The sequence below is a fragment of the Bufo gargarizans genome, chromosome 6 (genome assembly GCF_014858855.1).
Source record: "Bufo gargarizans isolate SCDJY-AF-19 chromosome 6, ASM1485885v1, whole genome shotgun sequence".
Classification (NCBI taxonomy): Eukaryota; Metazoa; Chordata; class Amphibia; order Anura; family Bufonidae; genus Bufo; species Bufo gargarizans.
The window spans coordinates 252,977,876-253,003,890 of NC_058085.1; the positions used below are offsets into that span (position 1 = coordinate 252,977,876).

The window sequence follows — 26,015 nt, forward strand, 5'->3', positions numbered from 1 at the left end:
CATAGGATCTGTTTTTTTTTCAGGATCCTGTTCTTTTCTGACAGATCAGAAGAATGGACAATTAAATGGAGATGTGAACTCTCCGTAAGCAGTATTGAGCAGTAAAACTGCTGACAGACTCCTTTTAAAGAGCATCTGTCACCACATACCATTATGTCAAATGGCAACAGCTGTCCATCCACGCTTGTAAGCAAAGTGCCATGATATCGCTGGCATTTCCAAATGTTCTGTCAATCCTCTGAAAAGGATTGACAGATTGCATAGTTTATAATATGCAATTTAGCCACAAGGTGCAAAAAGGATGGTGCAGTTGCACCCAGAGTCTCCCTTCCCTGTCTTCTATCTTGCACCCCCATCGCTTTGATGGATAAGCCAGGCAGTCCCTGAAGTCTTGCGGGATTGCATTCTGTACATGTGCAGTAAAGGGATTAAGATTGCCCATCTGCTCAGGAGTCTCCATCTCTTTACCGTGCATGTACAGAATGCGATCTTGCAAGACTTCAGTCACAACAGTGGAGGCACAGCATAGAAGACAGGGAGGGGAGCCTCTGGGTACAAAGGCACCAACCTTGTTGCACCTAGGGGGTAATTTGCATATTATAAAAAGTATTTATTTGGAGGACTGACAAAACATATGACGATGCCAGAGACATCAGGGGACTTTGCTTACAAGCTCGGATGGACAGCTGCTGACCCTTTGACATAGTGGTAAGTGATAACCATTTCCCTTTAATGTTCAAGAATCAATTAATAGCAGGGTTTAAGTCTAATGACATTAAACAGGCCTCTCGTTTGTGCAATTTAGGTAATGTTCAGCAAGACCAGTCTCACATCTTCAGTCTTTCAAGGAACATGAAATGCATAAAGCATGCTACAGCAATTATCCATAGCATTCGTGAGATCTTTGAAGTAGTGACTGCCACATGTAGAGATCTACAGTGGCTTCTCACAAACTCTCTGATGTTCAACAAGGTTAGCCTTTCTTGTATAACATTTTCCACACTGAGAACAGGAAAATGGCTTCTCCCCTGTGTGAATTCGCAAATGTGTGACAAGGTTAGATTTTGATGTGAAGCATTTCCCACAATTCGAACAGGAAAATGGTTTCTCGCCAGCATGAATTTTTTGATGTTCATCGAGGTTACACTTCTTGGTAAAACATTTACCACACTCACTACAAGGAAACGGCTTTTCCCCTGTGTGAACTCTCTGGTGTTTAACAAGGTTATACTTCCATGTGAAACATTTCCCGCATTCAGTACATGAATACCACTTCTGTGCTGTGTGAAGACTCTGATGCTGCATTAAATCAGATTTCTGAGTGAAACGGTTCCCACACACAGAGCATGAAAAAAGCCTCTTCCCTGTGTGATGACTCCTTTCATGCCTAAAAAGTTCAGACTTCCTTGCGAAACATTTTTCACACTCAAAACAAGAAAAAGGCTTCTCCCCTGTGTGAATTCTCTGATGCTCAACCAGATTGGACTTCTTTGTAAATGATTTTCCACAATCAGCACATGAAAATGGCTTCTCACCGGTGTGAATTCTCTGGTGTTGAATATAGTCACATTTCTGGGTAAAACACTTCCCACACTCAGAACATGGAAATGGCTTCTCCCCTGTGTGAATTCTTTGATGTCGAATAAGATTTGCCTTCTTTTTAAAATACTTCCCGCATTCAGAACATGGATATAAGTTTCCACCAATGTGATCTGCACTTGTATCAACTGAGTGTTCCTCACTATTTGAGGGATTACATTGTGGATCTTTACTGTGAAGAGCACTGGGCATATTTGCGCTGATTGCCACTGGAACCTCCTCCTCCTTAAACTGTCTGTCACGTGACATACTTATCTCCTCTTCTTCTTCCTCTTCAATAACTTTAACTTTAATATCAAGCAAATCTTCATCCTGAACAGACAAATAATCATAGGTTATAGGGCAATGCTAATGTGTGGAAAAGACTTAAACATACTAGTACTTACAGACCATACACCTTCCATAGTGGCTGACTGAACATGCACACAAGTCACCAGCTACTAGAAATCCCCATACACATGAATGCTACGGGAAGCTGAGCGTACATGTGTTGTTAATGGGGAGAGGGGAGTAAACTGAGTTGCCTTCTGTGAAATCAAAGGGTTGGGTATGATGAAACTAAACATACTCCACCATTTCTTCCCCAACATCATCTTGTGGACAAAAGTCAGGACACCCTTATACACATAGTTGGTTGACCATCCTAAAATAATTCAGTGAGTTTGACCGACTTTACTCTTATGTGTATGGGTATCTTCATTACCACGTCATTTCATATATTTATCTGTCTTCCTATAAACAACGTAGGCAAAAAAATGTTTGGATTTGAATAACTTATTTTTTAAGACTTCATTAATGGTACCTGATGGCCCGGTTGGACATCAAGATCTTCCTCCTCTTCTGGAACACCTGGAGAATTAACAGGACTTGGACAGATCTCTTGGAGCACTTTTTTTCTCCTTGTGGATCCACCTACATGAAACACAGTAACTGTGAGTGTTTTTAGGTGACCATCAAAGATGGTCTCAGAGTGAAATTATGTAAGTTGATAAAAGATGCTACTGTATCAGAGACACGTGTCACACGTTAAAGGGTTGTCTGGATGATATTTGCTCACCTCCCAGCCTCTGTTTAGACAGTATCGGTGTCATCTGCTCGTCACTATATTAATGATCTGTCTTGACACATGAAATAACCACTCAACCAATCAGTGGCTGAGATAGGTCACCGCTGTGGCCACTGATTGGCTGAGCTGTTATTAAAAAAAATACATTATACACTATGGGGCAGATTTACCATAGCCCAGGGGCTAATTTACGCCTTGCAATAAATTAGGCATATAATTCGGCAGTCTGCGTCTGACCTGAAATCTATGCTTGCCCCCCATCCTTGCCATGCCTCCTTTTCGGGAAAATGGCAAGGCTGGAGGAAAAAAACTGCACTTGCACATAAGTTTTGCTGCAAATGCCATAAAAAAAGTCTCAAGCATGCAGTTTGCAACATGCTTACACCACAAAAGTAGTGACGTTCAACGATAAATGGGGGACTATATTTTGTAATGGTCCCAGTAGTCAACATTGTTAGGTGTCATTAACTGGCATTGAAAATATCACTGAAAATCATTAGGAAGCAGAAGTCCTAAAGGGGTTAATAAGAAACTTAAATACTGATGAACTATGAAGGGAGCATCAGCAAATAGGCGAGTGGGTTTCTTTCTTTATTTTAAACACTTTAAAGCCTTTAAAGGGGTTTTCTGGGTGTTTAATATTGATAGTCTATCCTCAGAATAAGCCATTAATGTCCTATTGGTGGAGGTCCAGCACCATGACGGTCAAATGTTTCAGGGCAGCTCTAGAACAACACAGCTCTTTCCATTGTGTAACAGACAGATAGTGATTACTGCTGCGGTGTTCCCACTTCAAGTGAAAGGGAGCAGTGCTGTGCAGTTGAAACATTGGAGCTACTCTGAAACAACTGATCGCCAGTGGTGTGGTGTGCCAGATCCCCACTGAGATGTTGATAGCCTATTCTAAGGATCAATATTTAAATCCCAGAAAGCCCATTTAATTAAAAGCTGTTATCTGGAAATTAATACTGATGACCTATACTCAAGATACATCATCAATATTATATCTACAGAGGTCTGATACCTGGGACCCCCGCCAACCAGCTGTTAGATAAGATCAAGCACTCTGTGAGCGCCATGGCCTATTCCTAGGCCATGTAATGTCCTATTCCTAGGCCATGTAATGTCATTGATCATGTTGCCTAGTTGCAGCTCAGTCCTATTCAAGTTAATGGGGCTGAGCTGCAATCCCAAACACAGTCACTATGCGGCACGGTGCTTGGTAAGCGCCTAGAAGGCTGTCACACTAACCAGAACTCCGGTTAGCGCCGCAGCTTCCTGAAACAGTGGATCGGCGAAGGTACTGTAACTCAGACCCACACCAATGTAATATTGATGACCTATCCTGTGGATCAGTCATCAATATTATTGGCTGGATAACCCTTTAATTTCGGCCCGGATGTTGGACAATCCTGCTGCAAGCACTATCACCTGATTTTAGGAGAGCAGTGACTAAGGCTCCTAAGACCCCCTACTCAGCAGAAAGCTTTCCTGGATCTTTTTCTATCAAAGCAGTATGTAGGATAATGGACTGTAGTAATCACAGAATATAGAGAATATGTAACTTCTGTATACAGTAATTATCACTCACTTGGGCTGATCTCTACAGGACTTTGCTCTTCCTTACACTGCTGGTCACCCATCATATACATCTCTTCTTCTTCTTCCTCCTCTTCTTCTATAACCTCTACTTTAATATCAATCAAATCTTCGTCCTAAAGAAATGAAAAGTCATTAGAAATAACTGCCACACCTTGCTTTCTCATCAGATTTTAATCAGCTATGAAATACCTGAGTATCATCTGGGACATCAAGATCTTCCTCTGAACTATCCTGAGAAGGCAAAAGTGTGTGATACCTCTCTGGTGAATTCCTCTTCATAGACCCCCCTGCAGAAAGTACTGGAATATAGTCAGAAAACATAAATTATACAGTATGTTATTACAAAGATCCTCTACAAGGATTTATGCTCCCTCCATACCTGGTGATGTGAGAGGCTGGTGGTCCTCCATATTGACCTTTTTGTACAGATCCTCTCCTTCTAAATAGTCCCAATCCTGCACAAAAAAAAAGTGATGTGTGAGAGGCAGGTGGTTCTCCATCATGATGTTCCTGTAGATATCCTTGTGTTCTTTTAAATACTCCCACTCCTCCATGGAGAAATAGAAAGACACATCCCGACGCCTTATAGGAACCTGACACACAGAATGTCCTATATTATATTACTGTATAATGTCCTAGCATTCCCAGCAGCGCTCACCTCTCCAGTCAGCAGCTCAATGATCTTGTTGGTGAGTTCTAGGATCTTCTGCTCATTGTTTCTTTCATCCTTCAAGGACTTCGGTGGAGGTACTGAGGTGGGGTTCTTGGTGTGACTCCTGTGTCCTGACACATAGGGGTGGCTGCTTGGCGTCAAACACTCTCCAGATGTCTTCTTTACTACTGTGTAATCCTGTGTATGGAGAGAGACCATCTATATGATATAGCCGAATAATATCTTACTTGGTATATCTGCATCCACTCGATGCGCTAATCAGGGACTGCAATTCATGGTTAGTTACGGCATTTTGCGCCTTCCCACACATCCAGATGCATCAAGAAGGCCATCAAGGTGGCAATGTTTTTGTATCCACTTTCTAAAATAACTGGGTCTCTACAGGAGTAAGTTATCGCCACATAAGCTACCTCGGCACAATTGATTAGCTGAGAAAGCTTAAATGCAATTGTGTGCTAGGGCGTAAAATGTTAAATGTCTTTTGTAGGTGTGCCATTTGACGTATATATCCCAGAATCCCTGACCTCTCCAGTCAGCAGGCAGATGATCTCCAGGGTGAGGTTTAATATCCTCTCGGTCATCTTTTTCCTGCTTTTGTCCATCCTTGGAGATTCTGTCGGGTAGTGGGCTCTGGTCTTGTGGATCTGACTATGAGAACTATATACTGCAGGAAGACAAATGGACATAGAAGACTATAGATTATTTTATAGAGGGTCAGGGAGAAGTCACAACCACCTCACCTCTGGTATACATTCTATGAAAGAAATTGCTTTAACCTCTTAAGGACCTGCGCCGTTCATGTACGGTGGGCTGATCGGGCGGGTGCAGGTGCTGCACCCGCCCGATCAGCGGCAGGGGTCCGGCAGTCACACCTGCTGTATGCGCCAGCATCAGTATTTTCACCGATGCCGGCGCATTAACCCCCTGCACTGCCGCGATCACCACTGACTGCGACATGTGCGGTATCCTGCCGGGTCCACGGTGGCCATCGGGTCCCCACGCTGCTGTGACGGGCACCCGATGGCAGGGAAGGCAGCCTTCCTTAGGCATCGTGGCTGCCTTCCGTGAGAGCCTGTGAGATCCAGCCCCCTGGATCTCACAGGCAGGAAGCAGTAAGCTTACAGCCAATGCATTACAATACAGGAGTATTGTAATGCATTGTAAAGGGGATCAGACCCCCAGAAGTTGAAGTCCCAGCATAGGACAAAAATAAAAAAAACATTGTTTTCCATAATAGAATAAATAAAGTTTCAAGTAAAAAAAAAACACCCCTTTCCCAAAATAAAACACATAAAATTGCAAAGAAAAAAGAAAAAAAAATTAGAAAAACAGACATATTTGGTATCGCCACGTCCGTAACAACCAGCTATATAAAAACATCATATGACCTAACCCCTCAGGTGAACACCATAAAAATAAAAAATAAAAACAGTGCTAAAAAAAACATGTCACCTTACATCACTAAAAGTGCAAAATCAAGCGATAAAAAAGGCGTATGCCCCCCAAAATAGTACTAATCTAACAGTCACCTCATCCCACAAAAAATGAGCCCCTACCTAAGACAATCGCCCAAAAAATAAAAAAATATGTCTCTCAGACTATGGAGACACTAAAACAAGATTTTTTTTTGTTTTAAAAATGCTTTTATTGTGTTAAGTGTAACAAAAAAATATATATAAAAAAAATAGACATATTAGGTATCGCCGCGTCCGTAACAACCTGCTCTATAAAATACCACATGACCTAACCTCTCAGGTGAACACCATAAAAATATAAACAGTATAAAAAGACATTTTTTGTCACCTTACATCACAAAAAGTGTAATCCCAAGCGATAAAAAAGTCATATGCACCGTAAAATAGTACTAATCAAACCGTCATCTCATACCAAAAAAACAGAGCCCCTACATAAGACAGTCACCCTCAAAAAAACTATGGCTTTCAGAATATGAAGACACTTAAAAAATTATTTTATTATGTAAAACTGAAACACACAACCAAAAAAAGGAGTTATTTTTGGTATTGTCACGTTCATAACAACCTGCTCTATAAAAATAGCACATGATCTAACCTGTCGGATGACATTGTAAATAACAAAAAATAAAAACGATGTGAAAATAGCAATTTTTTATTACCTTGCCTGACAAAAAGCGTAATATAGAGCAACTAAAAAATCATATGTACCCTAAAATAGCACCAACAAAACTGCCAACTTATCTCATAGTTTCCAAAATGGGGTCATTTTTTGGGAGTTTCTACTCTAGGGGTGCATCAGGGAGTCTCTGCTGTACGGAGCGGGGTTTGGCAATCTTTCACGCAGTGGATGACCCGCACGGCATTCGCTCGTGTGAAACAGTCCTTCGTGTATCCTTACACCTTATGGGGAGCAATAGGATTGAGGGGAATATTTATAGACATACCTCTGATTAACTATTGCACCCTAGCCTGCATTTGACACTTTAGGTGGGCTGTACTGCCCCAGATTTTATTATTGAATCCGCAATAAAGTTAGTTTTGGATTTATTTTAACGTTCGTTACCAGGCTGAGAATTGAAGAAGTTGGGTTGCTCCACATATAAAACGTTCTTGCCAACTTTCCTCAAATTCAAGGACAGTCAATAAGATTAGGTTTCGGATTCATCCGTATATGCCTACCCTCCTGTCCCTGAAAATCTCCAACAGCATAATTTGCCCTCTCCTGTGGATACTCCATGGTGCCCCTATTTCCTGTCAGCCTGCCTGGGAACTTATTGAGGTGACCTCTAGCTCTGTCATCCTGGGTTACCTGTGCCAGCACTTTTGCGGCTCCTAAGGCATTGCCATGTCTGGTACAAGAGATCGCATCAGAAGAGTTAGAGATAATGAAGGAGGTACATGCATACATACATACATACAAGTCAATGACAATGTGTATTCAATCACAGAAGCGGAAGATGGCAAACCTGTCCTTGAATAAGGTATCTACAGGGCATAGCCATCTGCTAATAGGCTGGTCCTCCACTCAGCAGTCCATCTTCAACTCCATCTGTACATGCCAGTGACCAGGATCCTGCCCCATGTGCCCCGTATACCCAATGGTTTGCATTAATATGGAAAGGCCGTGGTATGAAAAGGCATTAGACAACTGCTAGGTATGTAACTGTACCAAGCTTCTCTCACCCATCACTTTGCTAAATTACAATTTCTGAAAGGGAGATCACCCAGGAAGTAGCGCTTGGTACCATATGCACTGGCAGAACTGCTCCTATGTAGTCACAGTGGCTGCTACATGGCCTGCCCTCCTAGGGGGCCCAGGGTGCTTGGTGTTGAATAACAGTGAAACCTCCTGATAATTTGTGAAACGTTCCCAGGCCTGCACCCTTAGGGAACCATGGTGTAGAATACAATGAAACCTCCTAACCATTTGTGAAACTTTCCCAGGCCTGCACCCTTAGGGAACCATGGTATGGAATACAATGAAACCTCCTGACCATTTGTGAAACTAGTGCAGGTCTGCGTACACATTGTAGGTAGGTCCAGATGCTAGTCAGCACCTGGATGTTGGTCCAGATGCGGAGTAGCACTTGGACCTACTGTTATCTTACCATGCTTCCCGGGAATGTGGCCTGCACTACATTCACAAATGGTCAGGAGGTTTCAGCAGATGCACTGGACTTCCAGGGTCAGGACCAAGTGGAGTGATTTAGGTGACAGATCATGAACAGGAACATTGGGTGAGTAGAGATGTAAGTCCTGTCTACATATAACTTCGCCCCCACCTGGCCACCTACTCCATGCCAGTGGTGCTTTGGACACAGCTCGGGAAAGGTATACAAAAGAGCCTTAGGCTACTTTCACACTCGGGTTTTGGTTTCTGTCTCCAAAGCGGAATGGAGACTGAACTGATGCATTCTGAGCGGATCCTTTTCCATTCAGAATCCATTAGAATGCAAGCTGATCCATTTTGGACACTTGTGAGAGCCCTGAATGGATCTCACAAACAGAAGCCAAAACGCCAGTGTGAAAGTAGCCTTACCTGCATTTCCCTCTAAAAAGTCCCAGTCGTTTTCCAGTATAGTGTCCAATATATCCCACACCCTGTGACACGCTCTGCAGCAACACAATGTACAATCCCCTTATTTTTACTGTCCTGCAGAGTATCTCACAATAAACCCAATATTTTACTGCCTCTGCAGGTATGATAATAGTGTAGGGCTGGGATGCCCAACCTGCGGCCCTCCAGTTGTTGCAAAAACAACAACTCCCATCATGCCCTAATAGCTGTAGTAGGCTGTCCAGGCACGATGGAACTTGTAGTTTTGCAACAGCTGGAGGGCCGTAGATTGGGCATTCGTGGTATAGGGGGACTTCTGCACAGGTCGGATACCAGCAATGTGGGCGAGATATCAAGAAATCCCATTCCACTTCAGTGTAAGTTGTCCTGCAGTGTTCCTGCAGCATTTTACATCCCATGTGGATTCCCCCACAGAGCCTGAGACACTCTGCAGGGCAGTATATTCATATAAAGTTGTTTTTGAGAAGTGCCTGCACCACAGCTGTAATATAAACCCTACATCCAGCTGCAATGGTGGCGATCCCAACTTAACAGGGTGTTCCGGTTTTAGGGAGTTACCCCCTCTCCATCAGATAGGGGATAACTATTAGATTGATGGAGATCCTAATGCTGGGAGCCCCACCAATTATGAGAACGGTAACTCCATACCCTTCGGAGTCCGCCAAAATGAAAGTAGCATTCGCTGTGCAGCTCCATTCATTTATAAGAAATAGTGTCCACGCCTGATCTTATTCCCAGTTTCATGATCAGTGGTGGTCCCAGCGGTAGGACCATACCGTTATCCCATATCCTGTGGACAGGTGATAACTTCTCACAACCAGAATACCCCTTTTACTTCATATATGCCACTATCATTTAGGTAGTAAGGAGGGGGACTCCCTCTGACACCCCATCGTCAGCCTGCTAGTGGGGCACTGATGGACTGCCATTTGATATGACAGCTGGGGGGCCCAGACACCTGGCAAGACTATATGAGTGCATAGGACTTTTTTTGGGAAGGGAGTGGGATAATAAATTAACCAATCAGGTAGACTTGTCACCTCGTACACTGCTGTGTGTATAATGGATGGAGCTGCATATGGTGCAATGTAGGATATGACCGCAGGCCTGCATTCCCTGCATACATCAACCACAGGACACTGATAATAATGTCTGTCATTACCTCTAGCAGCAGACACCCGGCTCTCTGACGAGGAACTGGAAGCAGCAGGCAGCATAATCCAGGATGGACCGAAAGTCACGTGACTGCAGCCAATCAACAAATGACTACAACAATATGGCCGCCGCTCTCCTGTTTTGCTGGTTATCTCTGGAATATACACCGATTTTATGAGGAGGTGTGTGTGTTTTTTTTTTTTAATCTGCTTTTAGTCAGCATCTCGAGCTCTACTTATCTAACCGAAACCAGGGAGAAGGGAAATAGAGTCAGCGACACAGACCTTTTCAGGTCCACATCAAAATGGCCGCCGCAGTTTTGTGCCTACGAAAACCAGATTGATGTCTGTCATGGTCAAATGAGCTGCTGGACAATTTACTGTACGACCCCCCCCCCCCCCTGTCTTGCTAATTGCCTACGATTTCCACCTGTTGTCTATCCCATTTGCACAACAGCATGTGACATTGATTGTCACTCAGTGTCGCTTCCTAAGTGGACAGCTTGATTTCACAGAAGTGTGATTGACTTGGAGTTACATTGTGTTGTTTAAGTGTTCCCCTTATTTTTTTGAGCAGTTTTTTGAGCAGTGTATATATACGTTAACGGAGGCCTCAGACTTTTGCCATACAGTTCCATTTTAAAGTTACATAAAAAAAAAAATATATATATATATACATATATTTTAAGATATACTTTTTTTAAATGGATTCTGCAGGATACAAGAATGTGGTTTGCTGCAGTTTTTCGTCATGGAGCGATAATATACTCGTCATATAGCGTCCTTACCTGCTCCCTGCCTCTGAGCCCTGGCTTCTTCTCTCCACAGCCTTGGCTGCCTTGCTGAGGTCCTCCACTTTTGACATCTGCATTGACACCTCTGCAGCCGCTGATTGGCTGCAGCTGTATTAAGCAATGTTTACAATGGGGGACCAGAGCGAAGGAGCCAAGACCCAGCAATACGGAGTAGGTAAGTATGTTTCCCCTTGCAGGTTTGCCAGGGGGTGGGTGTTCCTGTAGCTCCCCAAAATATGGCCAACTCCTTTAAGCCCCGCTTCTAACCTCACCTAACTCATATCCATACACATCCAGTCCCTATTGTATCCCCACCTAATAATAGTGCCTCTTTGTGCCCACTATGCTGTAAAGATGCCCCCAGTCAGTAGCAATGCTTCCTTAGCGCCTCTCAGATACTAATGATTCCTCATTAGTTCCCTGACATAGTATGGTGTCCCCATAGTGCCTTCCCATTTAGAATATGCCCCATGTAGTATTATGCCCCATTAATGCCCCCCCATGCATCATGTTGCCCCCTTAGTACACCCTCCCCAAACAATATGATGCTCCCTTAGTGCCTCCTCATGCTGTATTATGCCCCAGTGGTGTCCCCCATGCAGTATGTTGCTCCATTAGGGCTCATTCAAACAACCGTATGCGTTTTTACCGTCTGCAGATTGTGATTCCGCAAGACATGGATACCAGCTATGTGTATTCTACATTTTGTGCAACGGCCAGCCCAATAATCAGGGGCGTTGCTAGGGTCTGAAGACATCCGGGGCATAAGCCCACGTGAAGCCACACCCCCAATGAGCCCTCATCACCACTAAAGGGGGGGGGGCCTTCACAGTATTTATTAACCCCTTTCAGCAGTCCCCCTTCAGTGAATGGGGGACTGCTGAATGGGGTTAATAACTACAGTGAAGGTGAATGGCCTAGCCATCTGGGCAACCCCACAGATCATCCATAACAGTGCCATCCACCACAGATCCCCCTCCCCATAACAGTGCCATCCACCATAGATCCCCCTCCCCGCTGCTCACAGGAGTGTACAACTGTACATTAACATTTTAAACTGTAATCCATCCGTATCCTAAAAGTGCAGCTTTAACTTTATAAATCAGATTCAGCGCTCATCTCTAATCTTACTCAGTCTCAGCTAGTCAGCTCCAGTAACAGGCAGTGTGGGCGGTGCTCACTCACTGACATCACGCGCCTGTGCCGCCTAGTGGGAGGAGCAGGTGCCTGCCGTCAGTGAGCAAGTGCCGCCCTCACTGCCTGCTGTTACTGGAGCTGCGGTAAAATCTAGTGAGAGATGAGCGTGCGGCTGTCTTCAAGTTAAAAGTTAAGTCTGCAGGGCAGGCGCCAGGGGGATTAGGTTTTCAGGTTTTTAGAGTTAAAGCGGCAGGGCCGGTGTAGCGCAGGAGAGACAGAGCGCCGGCCTGCCCTGCCAGCATAACATTCAGGGCACTGGTCAAAACATCCGGGGCTCAAGCCCCGAATGTTTTGACCTAACCACGCCCCTGCCAATAATAGAAATTAGTATTCTTGTCCGGAATTGGACATATTCTATCTTTTTTGCAGGGCTTTGGGACGGAAGTACGGATGCAGACACCACATCATATGTTGTCTGCATCTTTTGCGGTCCCATTGATATAGGTGGGTCTTCATCTGACCCGCAAATGTAGAGAACGGATACGGTCGTGTGAAAAGAGCCTGTCTGTCACGTGCTGGCAGACCTTCTGGAGGTCAGGGAGCCGGGATACAGGTAAAATAGGCCAAGGATACAGACGTACGCACAGGCGCACTACATGTAACAGCAGGTGAGGACCCACTGTGCCACTGATTGGCAATATTCTGGCGGGGCATGACTAAGCAACACCTGGTAATCACTAGAGCCTCATATGGTGAGGATAGGTTGCCAGGGGCTACTCCAGAGCGTAAACAGAGTCAGTGGCAGCTGGTCCAGACAGACCAGGAGGTACCTGAATTAGGCACAGTCAGGAAGCATAAACATACTGGCACAGATTAGAGATACAAGGCACAGAACAGGCAGAGCAGAGACGGAAGCAGTTACCTGCGCCGCAAACAATAGAATCTAAGTGGCCCCAGGCAGAGCTGCACAGAACAGAGAATGGGCAGGAACCCTCTTCCGAAGGCAGGACAGAACAACAGGCAGACATGAACAGAACAGGGACAGAAGCCAAAGGCACTACAGGACAGACATGGGACAGGATACATCAGAAGCAGTTAAAGGGAACCTGTCACCTGGATTTTGGGTATAGAACTGAGGAGAGGCTGAGATCGCCGCTAGGACTTCCGCAATATCCATTCCCCATAGCTCTCTGTGCTTTTATTGTGTCAAAAAATAAAAATAAATTATATATATATATATATGAAGGAGCCCAGCACTACCCCGCATACTCCGAATCTCCTCCTTGCTCTCAGACGTCACAAAGCTAGAGCGCCAGAATCTCGTGATGCGCGAGCTAGCACATGCGCAGTGTCTGCATAGTGTTCCTTCCCTGTGCTGGCATCAGATTAAGGGAACGAGCTGCGCATGCACTAGCTCATGCATCGCGAGATTACGGGGCTCTAGCTTTGTGATGTCAGGGAGCAAGGAGGAGATTCGGAGGATGCGGGCGGTGCTGGGCTCCTTCACAGTGGGCATGGCTGGGCTCAGAGTCAGAGAACGCTGGACGCATCTCTTAAGAATGGAGGAGACAGGACTCATCTAAGGTAATTTACATAAAATCTTTTTTTTTTTTACACAATAAAAGCACACAGAGCTCTGGGGACGGAGTATTGCGGATGTGCTAACGGCAATCTAGCAGCCCATGTCCTCAGCTCTATACCCAAAATCCAGGGGACAGGTTCCCTTAAGCACTGCTAGGCGATCAGATGCAGTTACACACTGCTAGGTGATACACAGAACAGCATAACAGACCAAAACATGATACATCAGACAGGGCAGATACAGATCAGAACATGGCATATGATGCAAAACCAGGTGACACCACGCAGAAGGGTAGATGAAAAACCCCCAGGAACAGAAGCAAGGTGCTGCAGCCAGGACAGACTGACCATCAGAACCACAGCTCACAGGTCTATATAGCTGGGTAAGGAGGCACCTGGAAAGCCACACCCAGGCACAACAGACAGGGAGAGTTAACCCCATCAGAACCGGAGCTCAGAACAACAGGATACACAGGTACAGAAATGGGCGTTGCCCCTGGCAACCGGCATACGCGGAGACACCTGCAGCCAGTACGCCAGAGCACAACTAACTCGGCACCACAGACAATCAGAAGCATTACAGGGAAACAACTTCCCGTGACACCGCAGAGACAGGGAGAACAAACATACACAGGCTGTTCACAACAGACCCTGCAGCCAGCACGCAGCCCCTAGCAACCAGCCTTTACAGGATTTCGGCCCGCAGCCAGTACGCAATGGTGCATGCAGCCAGCCTACACGGAAAACGTTACCATGAACCGCACCGTGACACTGTCCTACAGTATTATTCCCCCTCAGTGCCTCCAAATTTAATACCTAGCCATGGCGTTACCACAATGGACGGAGCTCACCACTCTTCTAGCCTGTGCTGTCTGCGGGCCTGCAACAAGTAGGATGACATCACTACATTGTGCCTGCACCAAGCCTGACAACAGTGGTCACAGGGTGTATGGTGTTAGCTCCTCCTCTCAGCTATACCCCTCCTGCAGACACTGAGCTAATCCATTTTTCACTTAGTGTCCGTAGGAGGCTGACCTTCCTGCTTTGCAGGACACCTATCTGCCATTTTTTTTTATTATTTTAGTTTGTTATTTTGCCTTTTTTCTCTCTAGGTACGGAAAACAGAGACGCCTGGCCTCTCTATTTACCCAGGGAGGAAGGCCGGTGTTGGTCCCCCTCATCGCTCAACCTACCCCAAGAAGACAAAGTGTACCACCGTTCCCTACCAGGATACTCCCCATTTTCTTATAGTTTTTAGGTTAGTACAGCTGATTTGTTCCCATTGTGGTTTTTCATCTCCCCTGGGTACATATCTCTCTTGATTTGTGACTATATTCCATAATTTTTTATTCTCTTCTCAGACCGGGTCTTTCACAAGGGCGTTTATCTTTTATGAATCGGCTCAAATATTTTTCTTACTGGGAGGTTACTCCAGGACTGGCCCACAGCAATCTACCTAATTGATTCCTTCCAGATATGCCAAGTTTATACTATATCCCTTTCTGGTATTACACATTGGTAAGGAGTCCCTCCCCATGGTGCAACTCTTGAACACCCCATGGTCTTCTGTGTCCCCCAATGATACAAACAAGAGAATTGTATTTATTTTTTGAACTTCTGTAAAATTCTTTTCTCGACTAGTTCATCAGGGGACACATTGCTGGCTCTTCCTGATGGGTCCCACCTTTTCTTGGTTCTGACCCATCTCCAGCTCTCTTTCTTAGGCCCCATGCACACGGCCGTGTTTCACGGCCGTGTGCGGGCTGTGGAACCGCGGCCTGGATCCCTCCTGAGAGCAGGAGCGCACGGCGTCACTGGTTGCTATGACGCCGTGCGCTCCCTGCTGCCGCCGCAATACAGTAATACACTGGTATGATCTATACCAGTGTATTACTGTACTGTGCCGGCAGCAGGGAGCGCACGGCGTCCTAGCAACCAGTGACGCCGTGCGCTCCTGCTCTCAGGAGGGATCCAGGCCGCGGTTCCACGGCCCGCACACGGCCGTGAAACACGGCCGTGTGCATGGGGCCTTACTATTCATTTCTGTTGGCTGCTCCTACTGCTCTCGTACAAATTGACTAGCTCAGTGTCTGCAGGAGGGGTATAGCTGAGAGGAGGAGCTAACACTTTTTAGCTTAGTGTCGTCTCCTAGTGGCAGCAGCTATACCCATGGTCTTATGTGTCCCCAATGAACTCGGCAAGAAAAGTATTTTACAGGTCAGCACAAAAAAATCTAATTTTTTAAAATATTTTTAAAACCTTTTTTTTTACTTTTTTGAGTCAGCCTAAATGATTACAACATACAGTCATTAAATTGCATCTTGCAGGGCTCCAGATGGCAACCAAAAAGAATTTACAAATGGCGACAAGATTTTTTAGTCTTGTCGCCATTTGCGACTAGATCCGCCGCCGCAGCTCTGCAGTTGAATACAGCGGCGGGGCACAGGAGATGATAGTTCTCTGCCCCGCCGCCGATGTTTTTCTCAGCAGCGCCGCTGCCAATAAGAAGAGAGACGGGAGGGGCTGTGGCAACTGCGCCACCAATGAAGATAACTGACCTGTTAATACAAATACAGGAGGCGGATGCTGCAATCAAATAGCCAGCACCCGACCTCTGACAGGGAGCTGCGATCAGCGGCACTTAACCCTTCAGGTGCGGTACCTGAGGGGTTAACTGCAGGCGATTGCAGCTCCCTGTCATAGAGGTCGGGTGCCAGCTTATTTGATTCCGGCACCCGCCTCCTGTATTTGTATTAACATCACTGATCTCATCACATGGTCCATTGACAGGTCCTGAAGAAAGAACAGGAGACCGGCAGCTACGTGATCAATTGGAGGAGGTGAGTTCATATATTTTTTATTTTAACCCTCAATTGACCTTCTACTAAGCATTCTGTATTAAAGAATGCTATTATTTTCCCTTATAACCATGTTATAAGGGAAAATAACACAGTGAATAGACTTTCATCCTAGCAACCATGCGTGAAAATCGTACCACATCTGCACTTGCTTGCGGATGCATGCGATTTTCACGCAGCCCCATTAACTTCTATGGGGCCTGCGTTGCTTGAAAAACGCACAACATAGAGCATGCTGCGATTTTCATGCAACGCACAAGTGATGCGTGAAAATCACCGATCATGTGCACAGCCCCATAGAAGTAAATGGGTCCGGATTTAGTGCGAGTGCAATGCGTTCACCTCACGCATTGCACCCATGCGGAAAACTCGCCCGTGTGAAAGGGGCCTAAGGCTACTTTTACACTTGTGGCAGTGTGATCTGGCGGGCAGTTCCGTCGTCGGAACTGCCTGCCGGATCCGCCGATCTGGATGTGACTGAAAGCATTTGTGTGAGCATTTGTGAGAACGAAAGCATTTGTGCATTGCAAGAACGAATCCATCTCTCCACTTGTCATGCGGACAGACGGATCCGTCTTGTATCTTTTTACACATTTTCACCGGTCTGCGCATGCGCAGACCGGAAGGACGGATCCGGCATTCCGGTATTTTGAATGCCGGATCTGGCACTAATACATTCCTATGGGGAAAGTCTTCAGTTTTTTTTGCCGGAGATAAAACCGTAGCATGCTACGGTTTTATCTTTTGCCTGATCAGTCAAAAAGACTGAAATGAAGACATCCTGATGCATCCTGAACAGATTACTCTCCATTCAGAATGCATGGGGATATGCCTGATCAGTTCTTTTCCGATATAGCGCCCCTGTGACGGAACTCTATGCCGGAAATGAAAAACGCTAGTGTGAAAGTACCCTGAAATATTAAGTTTAAATCCCCCCCTTTCCCAATTTTTCATAGAAAATATATAAACAATAAATAAATAAATATATTACATAGCACTGCGTCCGAAAAGTCCAAGCTATTAAACTATAAAAAAATATTTCCTATGCGGTGAGCGCCGTAGCAGAAATAAATAAATACCATGTGATTCGCCATTTTTTTTGTCACCTTGTCACCCCAAAAAATAGGATAGGACTGTTGTATTATGGGCCGAACGTTTCATAAAATGCGAAATGCATGCTGCTTTTTTTGGTGTTTTTTTTTGTTTGTTTTGTTTGCGTGGTATTGAGTATCGCAATACTTTTTTATGGTGACAAAAGCAAATCAAAATTTTGGTATCGAAACAACCCTACGCCGATCTGATCGGCGTAGCGTTGTCACGATATCAAAATTTTGATTTGGTTTCGATTTGTCGACAACATTTTTTATTTGGCTCCTAAATTTTTCAGTTCAGGAACCAATGGCTACTAGGTATTTTTTTCTGGAGCACTGTCTTGTATTCTGTAATGGATATCTGTATTGCCACCTATAGGCCAGCAGATGATGTGGTGACATTTGACCATGGCATCTGAGGGGTTAGAGGTGACACAGATATAATTTTTTTTTTTAATTCTAGATGCCAAAACCCGGGATTGAACCAGGTACAGCCTGATCACAGATATTAGTCCTGGGCCTCTGCTGTTGAAAACAAAAGAAACCTGGATGTCTTGACTTCCCCACTGCACTCGCGGGCGAACACCATGTATAACGAAAACGGTTAAGGAACAGAAAGAAAAGAAACTTCATGTTTCCATTATTTTTGACTGAAGAAAAAGTACCATCTGCAAGACAGAAAGAAGCTTTTCATTCATTGAAGTTAATGAATGACAGAGGTGGAAGGTGTTCTGTTTGGATCAGTTATTTATTCCCTTTACCAATTTTTTTATTTTTTTTTCCTCTGACGGGACAGAATGGAAAAGTCAATGTAGATGTGAACGTAGCCTAATCAATCCTCTCATCAGTCATAGCATACTTACTCTCTCACCTCTGTAGGGGGTTCAGAAAAGAAGTGAGAATATGATCACTCGCCCATCTAATCACTCCTTTGCATCTAACTCGGCTGTCTTTTTGGCACCACGACCCAAATGTTTACCACTATCCGATCACAGCATCAAATTAGTTTTGCCAAATACCTCTAAAATTTCTATTTCACACTTTCCTGTCCATACCTGATACCAGGTAAGCTACAGCGATATTGATAATCATTATCATTAATATTTTTCTGACAGATGGAGAATGTTTCTGTCACTCAGAAAGTACATTTATGCCCATGAACTGTCACCATAAATGATAGTATTCAATTAGTTTTACAAAACAAACCCATATGGCAAACTGGACTCCTGCATAGGGCATAGGGGCAGCACTGAAATAGGTGTAGGGGATGTATTGTCACGCTCTAGTGTGGGAGGGAAACCCCACACCGAACATAGGAGGGAAAGGGGAAAGTGAAAAAAAGCCTGAAAACTAGGGAAAGAAGATGGACACCTCCTAGTAAAAACCCTAACCAAAGCCCTGACTGACTACCAGTATGAACAGACCCCAGAGGTAGGTTAGTTCATACACAGGAATACCTAAAGTCCTATCTAACCCTAAGGGCCGCTTCACACGAGCGGATGCCGTGCGTGGCATCCGCTCCGTGAAAGAGTGCCAAGACCCGCTGCAGACTGCGGAGGCACGGAGCAGTAACAGTCATGTTACTGCTCCGTGCCTCTGCAGTCTGCAGCGGGTCTTGGCACTCTTTCACGGAGCGGATGCCACGCACGGCATCCGCTCGTGTGAAGCGGCCCTAAAGGACCCTAGTACTAATGACAGGAATAAGACAACCTGTTCCTCCAAAAGGAAGGATGAACAAGAGTCTCCAGTGCTCCAGACTAAAAAAAATACCTAGTAGCCATTGGTTCCTGAACTGAAAAATTTAGGAGCCAAGTTAAATTTTTAGTCGCCAAATCGAAACCGAATCAAAATTTTGGTATCGTGACAACGCTACGCCGATCAGATCGGCGTAGGGTTGCTTCTATACCAAAATTTTGATTCGCTTTCGTCACCATAAAAAAGTATTACGATACTCAATACCACGCAAAAAAAAAAAAAAAAACACCAAAAAAAGCTGCGTGCATTTCATGAAACGTTCGGCCCATAGTAGAACAGTTCTATACTATTTTTTGGGGTGACAAAAAAATGGCGAATCGCATGGTTTTTATTTATTTCGGTTACAGCGCTCACCGCATAGGAGAGATTTTTTTATAATTTAATAGTTTGGACTTTTTGGACGCAGTGCTATGTAATATATTTATTTATTGTTTATATATCTTATATGTAAAATTGGGAAAGGAGGGATTTAAACTTAATATTTTAGGGTATTTTCACACTAGAGTTTTTCATTTCCGGCATAGAGTTCCGTCACAGGGGCTCTATACTGGAAAAGAACTGATCAGGCATATCCCCATGCATTCTAAATGGAGAGTTATCCATTCAGGATGCATCAGAATAATTTCAGTTCAGTCTTTTTGACTGATCAGGCAAAAGATAAAACCGTAGCATGCTACGGTTTTATCTCCGGCGAAAAAAACGGAAGACTTGCCTGAATGCCGGATCTGTCATTTTTCCCCATAGGAATGTATTAGTGCCAGATCCGGCATTCAAAATACCGGAATGCCAGATCCGTCAAGATCGGCGGATCCGGCAGGCAGTTACGACAACGGAACTGCCCTCCGGATCACACTGCCGCAAGTGTGAAAGTAGCCTTAGTGTTTTTTTTGTTTTTTGTTTTTACTTACCGTTAGCCCCCTTAGGGGCTGGAACCCTTGTCCCATTCACCCTTAGGCCCCTTTCACATGGGCAAGATTTCTGCACGGGTGCAATGCGTGAGGTGAACGCATTGCACCCGCACTGAATCCGGACCCATTCACTTCTGTGTGGCTGTGCACATGAGCAGTGATTTTTCAAAATCGCAGCGTGCTCTATGTTGTGCGTTTTTCACTGTGTGAAAATAGCAAGCATCTGCAAGCAAGTGCGCATGCGGTGCGATTTTCACGCATGGTTGCTAGAATGAAAGTCTATTCACTGTGGTGACATCACTGTGCTCATCACATGGTACATCACATGATCCATCACCATGGTAATGGACCATGTGATGAGCTCAGTGACGTCACCACAGGTCCTTTGACAGGTCTTGAAGAAAGAACAGGAGACCGGCAGCTACGCGATCAATTGGAGGAGGTGAGTTAATTAATTTTTTATTTTTTAACCCTCATTGGCACTGCACCACCAATGTTTATTACACTGGGGTGGGGGGGGGGGGGGGCACTGCGCCACCAATGTTTATCATACTGGGGTGTTGTATTTGTATTAATAGGTCAGTTATCTTCATTGGTGGCGCAGTGGCCACAGCCCCTCCCCTCCTCCTCCTGTCACTTTTCTTATTGGCGGCGACTGCACTGCTGAGAAGAACATCGGCGTCGGGGCAAAGAACTATCGCCATTTGTAAATTATAAGTCGCATTGGCGACCATTTTGGTCGCCATCTGGAGTCCTGGTTTCCCTGAGGCCCAATACAAAACAACAAGGAAATGCAACACACAGAAAAGTCTAAATAAAATACAAAAGAGAAAGGTAACACTTAATTTCCAAGCAGCTATGGCAGCACCAGGAACTCAGCTGAGATCCAAACACCAGCTATCCACAGGTCCAACTGAAGCTATAAGCCGCATAGCATTGTGGGAGAAACAACTATAAATAGGGAAAGTTAAAGGGGTTCGGCAGTTTTTTTAAACTGATGATTTATCCTCCGGATAGATCATCTGATCGGCAGGGGTCCGATACCCGGGACCCGATCACCTGTTTGAGAAGGCAGCGGCGATGGCAGTAGTGCCGCGGCCTTCTCGCTGTTTACCGCAGGCCCAGTGACGTCACGACTAGTATCAATGGCCTGGGCGGGGCTAAGCTCCATTCAAGTGAACAGAGCTTAGCCCTGCCCAGGCCATTGATACTAGTCGTGATGTCACTGGGCCTGAGGCAAACAGTGAGAAGGCCGCTGCGCTACTGTCAGCGCCGCTGCCTTCTCAAACAGCTGATCGACAGGGGTCCCGGGTGTTGGACCCCTGCCGATCAGATGCTGATTATCTATCCAGAGGATAGATCGTTAGTTTAAAAAACCTGCAAAACCCCTTTAACCGCCTCCGGGCCGCCTAATGCAGGATCGCGGTCCGGAGGCGGTCGATTCATTCCTCGGCGACGCATCTGTGCGTCATCTCACGAGACGCGAGATTGCGCACACAGCGGGCCCACGCATGCGGATTGCGGGCCGGCAAAAGTTCAAGTAGTATTTCGTCACCAGCCTGCCAGCCAATGATCATCGCTGGCAGAATGGTGATTTTCAAAAAATCGAATCAGAAGCCATTTAACACTTTATATTTATAAATATAAGGTGTTAAATGGCTTCTGTGCTCCTCTGCTGGTCCTTTTCGTCTGTTGGTCCCAGCAGAGGAGCACACATTACTATAAGTACACACCAAACACTACACTTAGCCCCCAGATCACCCCCCATCACCCCCCAATTAACCCCTTGATCACCCCTGTCAATCACTAGTGAAAGGGAAAAAAGTGATCAGTGTAAACTGTCACTTTTTTTTTTTCACTAGTGAAGGGTTCTATTACAGTCCAAAGCCTATTTTTTATATAAGCTTATATTTCATCATCTATACATTAATACATTACGCACACACGAACACGTAGCGGTCAAAGTTCTTTTTGCTCACATGTCACATATAGCCTTGGACTCTAATAAACGATAAGATAACTTAAAGGTGTAGCCGGCTAAGACGCCTGTTACTGGTTAACTTAAACATAATGTCATGTTCTACTATATATGTCTTATGAGATCAATAATAAAACTCAGAGTGATTTTGAACTACACAGAAGTGTGTCTTGTCACTCTCTCTGACGTCAGATTTAGGAACCAAATCAAGCTGAATACTGAAGTCTTGTACCAGGGGTACACATAAGGGGGGGAACATAAAGAATATTTCCTAACAACTTGGGGGCTCTTGTCCGGGATTGGGAAGGTCATCCTCCAGGTTTTGGTAAGAAGAGACACCAATTTTTTGTCCTCTGGCCATTCCGGGGGCACTGGCCACATCTCAATTCAAGTAAGTAAATAAGGGACCCTTAGATAGACTTCGATGTACTGTGTCAGGGATACAGTAAGCATAACTAAAAGTGCACTTTAGAGGGCTCAGGGAGCCCCGTAAAAGATCTGTTCCAGGAACAGAAAGGACTCAGGGAGTCCAGTAATAAGTAAAGTGCACTTCAGAGGGTTCAGGGAGCCCCGTAAAAGATCTGTTCAGGGAACAGAAGGTTTTTCAGCTTGATTTGATTCTTAAAAATATAATTGTAGAAGTTTTGCATGATAAGTTTGATAATTGTAGAAGTTTTGCATGATAAGTTGTTTTGTCTAACACAGTTATATAAGGGGAAGTGACAGGCTGGGTCGTAAGTGTACAGCTGTCGTCCCAAGACTAACATTCTGTTTTGTTTTTTGCTATTACTGTTTTGAATTCTTTTTGTAAGAAAATAAGTTTTGATAATGGGTAGTCAAACATCTAAGACAGAGTACCCTAAACCAGAACCAGGAGAAACATGTAAACAATATGTTGCCCGAGTCAGTCCTACAAAATATTACCTTGTTAACTCATGGGTAGATAATTTGGCAGGGTGGACGAAGGCAATGGAAGCGGTAGACCCCTTTCCCAGGGAAGGAGACAATAGCATATATCACATGGACATGGTCAAGGGTCAATGCTTAGGCGACACAGTCGCCTGGCCATATTTTGAACCTGATCCTTCATGGGATATGGATTATATGCAGAAAGGAGGAGAACAATGGCTAGAAATAGCTCCCCACTGGTATGACCCCAACATGTGCAAGACAACAAGTTTAAAAAGATCAAAAGACGATAGAAAATTACATGAGATACAGACTAAGAAGGAAAATGATAAAAAGCATCAGATATATCCCCCACCATCGTATGTACGTAAAATGAACTGTTCAGCGCCCCTACCACCCCCCCCCCCCCCCACACACACACACACCGCTCCCTGCCTACCTGTCCGTACAGCAATATAAAAATGATGAAGAAGAGGATTTAATAGCAGGTAAACAACCCACACCCCCATTTGTATCGAGATATAATTTAAGGAAGAAAGAAAAGGAGGAAAAAGATAGTGAGACCAGGGAACCTGAGACATCCATGCCTTTTTTGACGGTTGGTAATCAACCGTAATAAAAAAGGCTTTGGACATAGATGACTTTAATAAAATTATAAAAAACTGCCCCAAGCCTACTGTGGCTCCGTCTGGCACAGTGGCTTATTTAAAAAAAGCCTGTAAGGGGAGGAATTTTACCCAAGAAGACCTTAGACTCATAATTGATGGAATAGTGGGTTCCCACAGTTCATGGGATTGGAAAAAGGTAATAACAGTATCAGAAATAGACCCTAATACGAACACAAAGGACTATATTTGTAACACTGAGCACGGACAACAGTTAATATGGAAAGAGATAGAAGAACACATGATAGAGGTATTTAAACAAAAGTCTTCACTCCCAGTAGCCGTAGCATGTAAGCAAAAACCCCCAGAAAGCGTTACTGATTTCTGGAGGAGATTTCTGGATTGCTGGAAATTGGAGGCAGGGCTACCGGTTCTTCAGAATGACAGTTTAATTATTTCCACATTTATTAACAATCTATCTGACAGACTAATACAGTAAAACAGAGCGTCTCCACATAGACTTCAGACAGCATAGATCAATTTGAAAAACACCTTTATGAAAAGGAAGCCGCAGGGTGTTTTGACATTAGTAGATCCACTGCCCTCACACATGCGTATGCAGGGAACAGAGGGAGAGGGAGAAATAAGCGAAAGACAGCAGGAAACTTTCATAAATCAAATGATAGAAACCAAGACTTCCAAACTATGAATAACCGCTGTTATAACTGCGGACAGGAGGGACATTGGGCTAGACAGTGCACAATGCCCAGGAGAGACACGCAGAATCGGGGAGCACATAGCCAACAACAGCCCATGACACAAAACATATAAAACAAGTGCCCTCCTGATAGAGACAGTGGACGGTGAATACATCACTGACCATACTTTCAGCATCATACCGGATTGCCCTGAAGGTTTATTAGGAAGGGACCTGTTTGTGAGGTTGGACTTGGGGGTGACAGTGAAAAATGAAGGACTAAGTATTCACTCAGCCCCTATGCCCATAGTGACCCCGGCTATATGTACTTTTGTTAGTTTACAGGACCACCCTGAGCTAGGAGACCTAAACCCTGCACTATGGTCACAGGGCGACTATGACACAGGCTTGGTTGATTGCACACCTTATCAAGCCAATCTTAAACCCGGTGTCACACCGGTGTATCAAAAGCAATACCCATTGTCCAAGGAAAAGATTGAGGGGCTACAGCCAATGATAGAAGAATTTCTGAAAAAAGGGAATCCTCGAGGAGGTGATTTCACCTTACTCCACCCCTATCAATCCTGTGACAAAGGCAGATGGTACTACCCGCTTTGTCCAGGATTTAAGGGCAATCAACAATCTCATTGTGCCCATAGCCCCGGTAGTTCCTGATGTCACAACTCTCCTTTCCTCCATCCCTGCAGAAGCCGTCTGTTTTAGCGTGATTGATTTGAAGAATGCTTTCTTCTCAGTCCCAGTTAATAAGAGTACCCGACTCCTTTTTGCTTTTTCCTTTGAGGGACGCCAACTGACCTGGGGCTGAATGCCACAGGGGTATGCTGATTCACCAGTTGTGTACAGCATTGTCCTCCAAGCCACTTTGAAACCCTGGCACCCCCCCCCCCCCCCAAGGTTCCATCCTGATACAGTATGTTGATGATTTACTGTTGTGCAGCATGTCAGTGGAGGCAAGTGTACATGATGGTATATCCTTGTTGAAATGGTTGTCAGAATGTGGTCATAAAGTGTCGTTAAAGAAACTACAGTGGTGCAAACAGCAAGTTGAATACTTGGGCTTTGTCCTCACACAGGGGGAAAGAAGAATCAGTCCCGGGAGAATCCAGTCTATTGCGGGCATGGTCACCCCGCGCACCAAGAAGGAAATGTTGTCCTTTCTTGGTATGATAAACTACTGTAGACAATGGATCCCTGACTGTTCTTATTATGACAATATTTTGAGGCAAGCCACTGTGGAAGAATCCCCAGAGTTAATAAGATGGTCAAAAGAAATGTTAAATGCTTTCGATACTCTGAAATGTTCATTGATGTGTAGCCCAGGATTATAGCCTGCCATTCCACATGTTTGCACGACAAAACTGTAAAACCATGGCGGGGGTACTCACTCAAGAACATGGGGGAAAGTTATGTCCTTGTGCCTTTTTCTCAAAGGTAATGCCTGTCCCTGTACAAGGGATGCCGACATGTCTACGTACTCTTGCGGCCTGTGCAATGATGGTGGACTTGGCCACAACCTTTACACTGGGACACCACA

At 44.8% G+C, this 26,015-nt stretch overlaps 1 protein-coding gene and 1 long non-coding RNA gene across 2 annotated transcripts in view; one reads left to right on the forward strand and one right to left on the reverse strand.

Annotated features, from left to right (window-relative positions):
* Positions 1-10,291, reverse strand: LOC122940059 (oocyte zinc finger protein XlCOF8.4-like). The gene is made up of 8 exons (XM_044296378.1): positions 10,156-10,291; positions 5,465-5,604; positions 4,926-5,117; positions 4,647-4,722; positions 4,457-4,566; positions 4,257-4,380; positions 2,402-2,511; positions 1-1,911 (listed from the first exon to the last, which is right to left on the reverse strand). The coding sequence occupies exons 1-8, from the start codon at positions 10,208-10,210 to the stop codon at positions 934-936; spliced, it is 1,785 nt and encodes a 594-aa protein (XP_044152313.1). The 5' UTR covers positions 10,211-10,291; the 3' UTR covers positions 1-933.
* The window catches only part of LOC122940075, a 27,879-nt gene continuing 12,126 nt past the window's right edge, over positions 10,263-26,015 (forward strand). The window contains exons 1-3 of the long non-coding RNA XR_006390239.1: positions 10,263-10,330; positions 14,772-14,917; positions 15,021-15,177. This is a non-coding gene — a long non-coding RNA (uncharacterized LOC122940075). The remainder of the gene's footprint in view (positions 10,331-14,771; positions 14,918-15,020; positions 15,178-26,015) is intronic.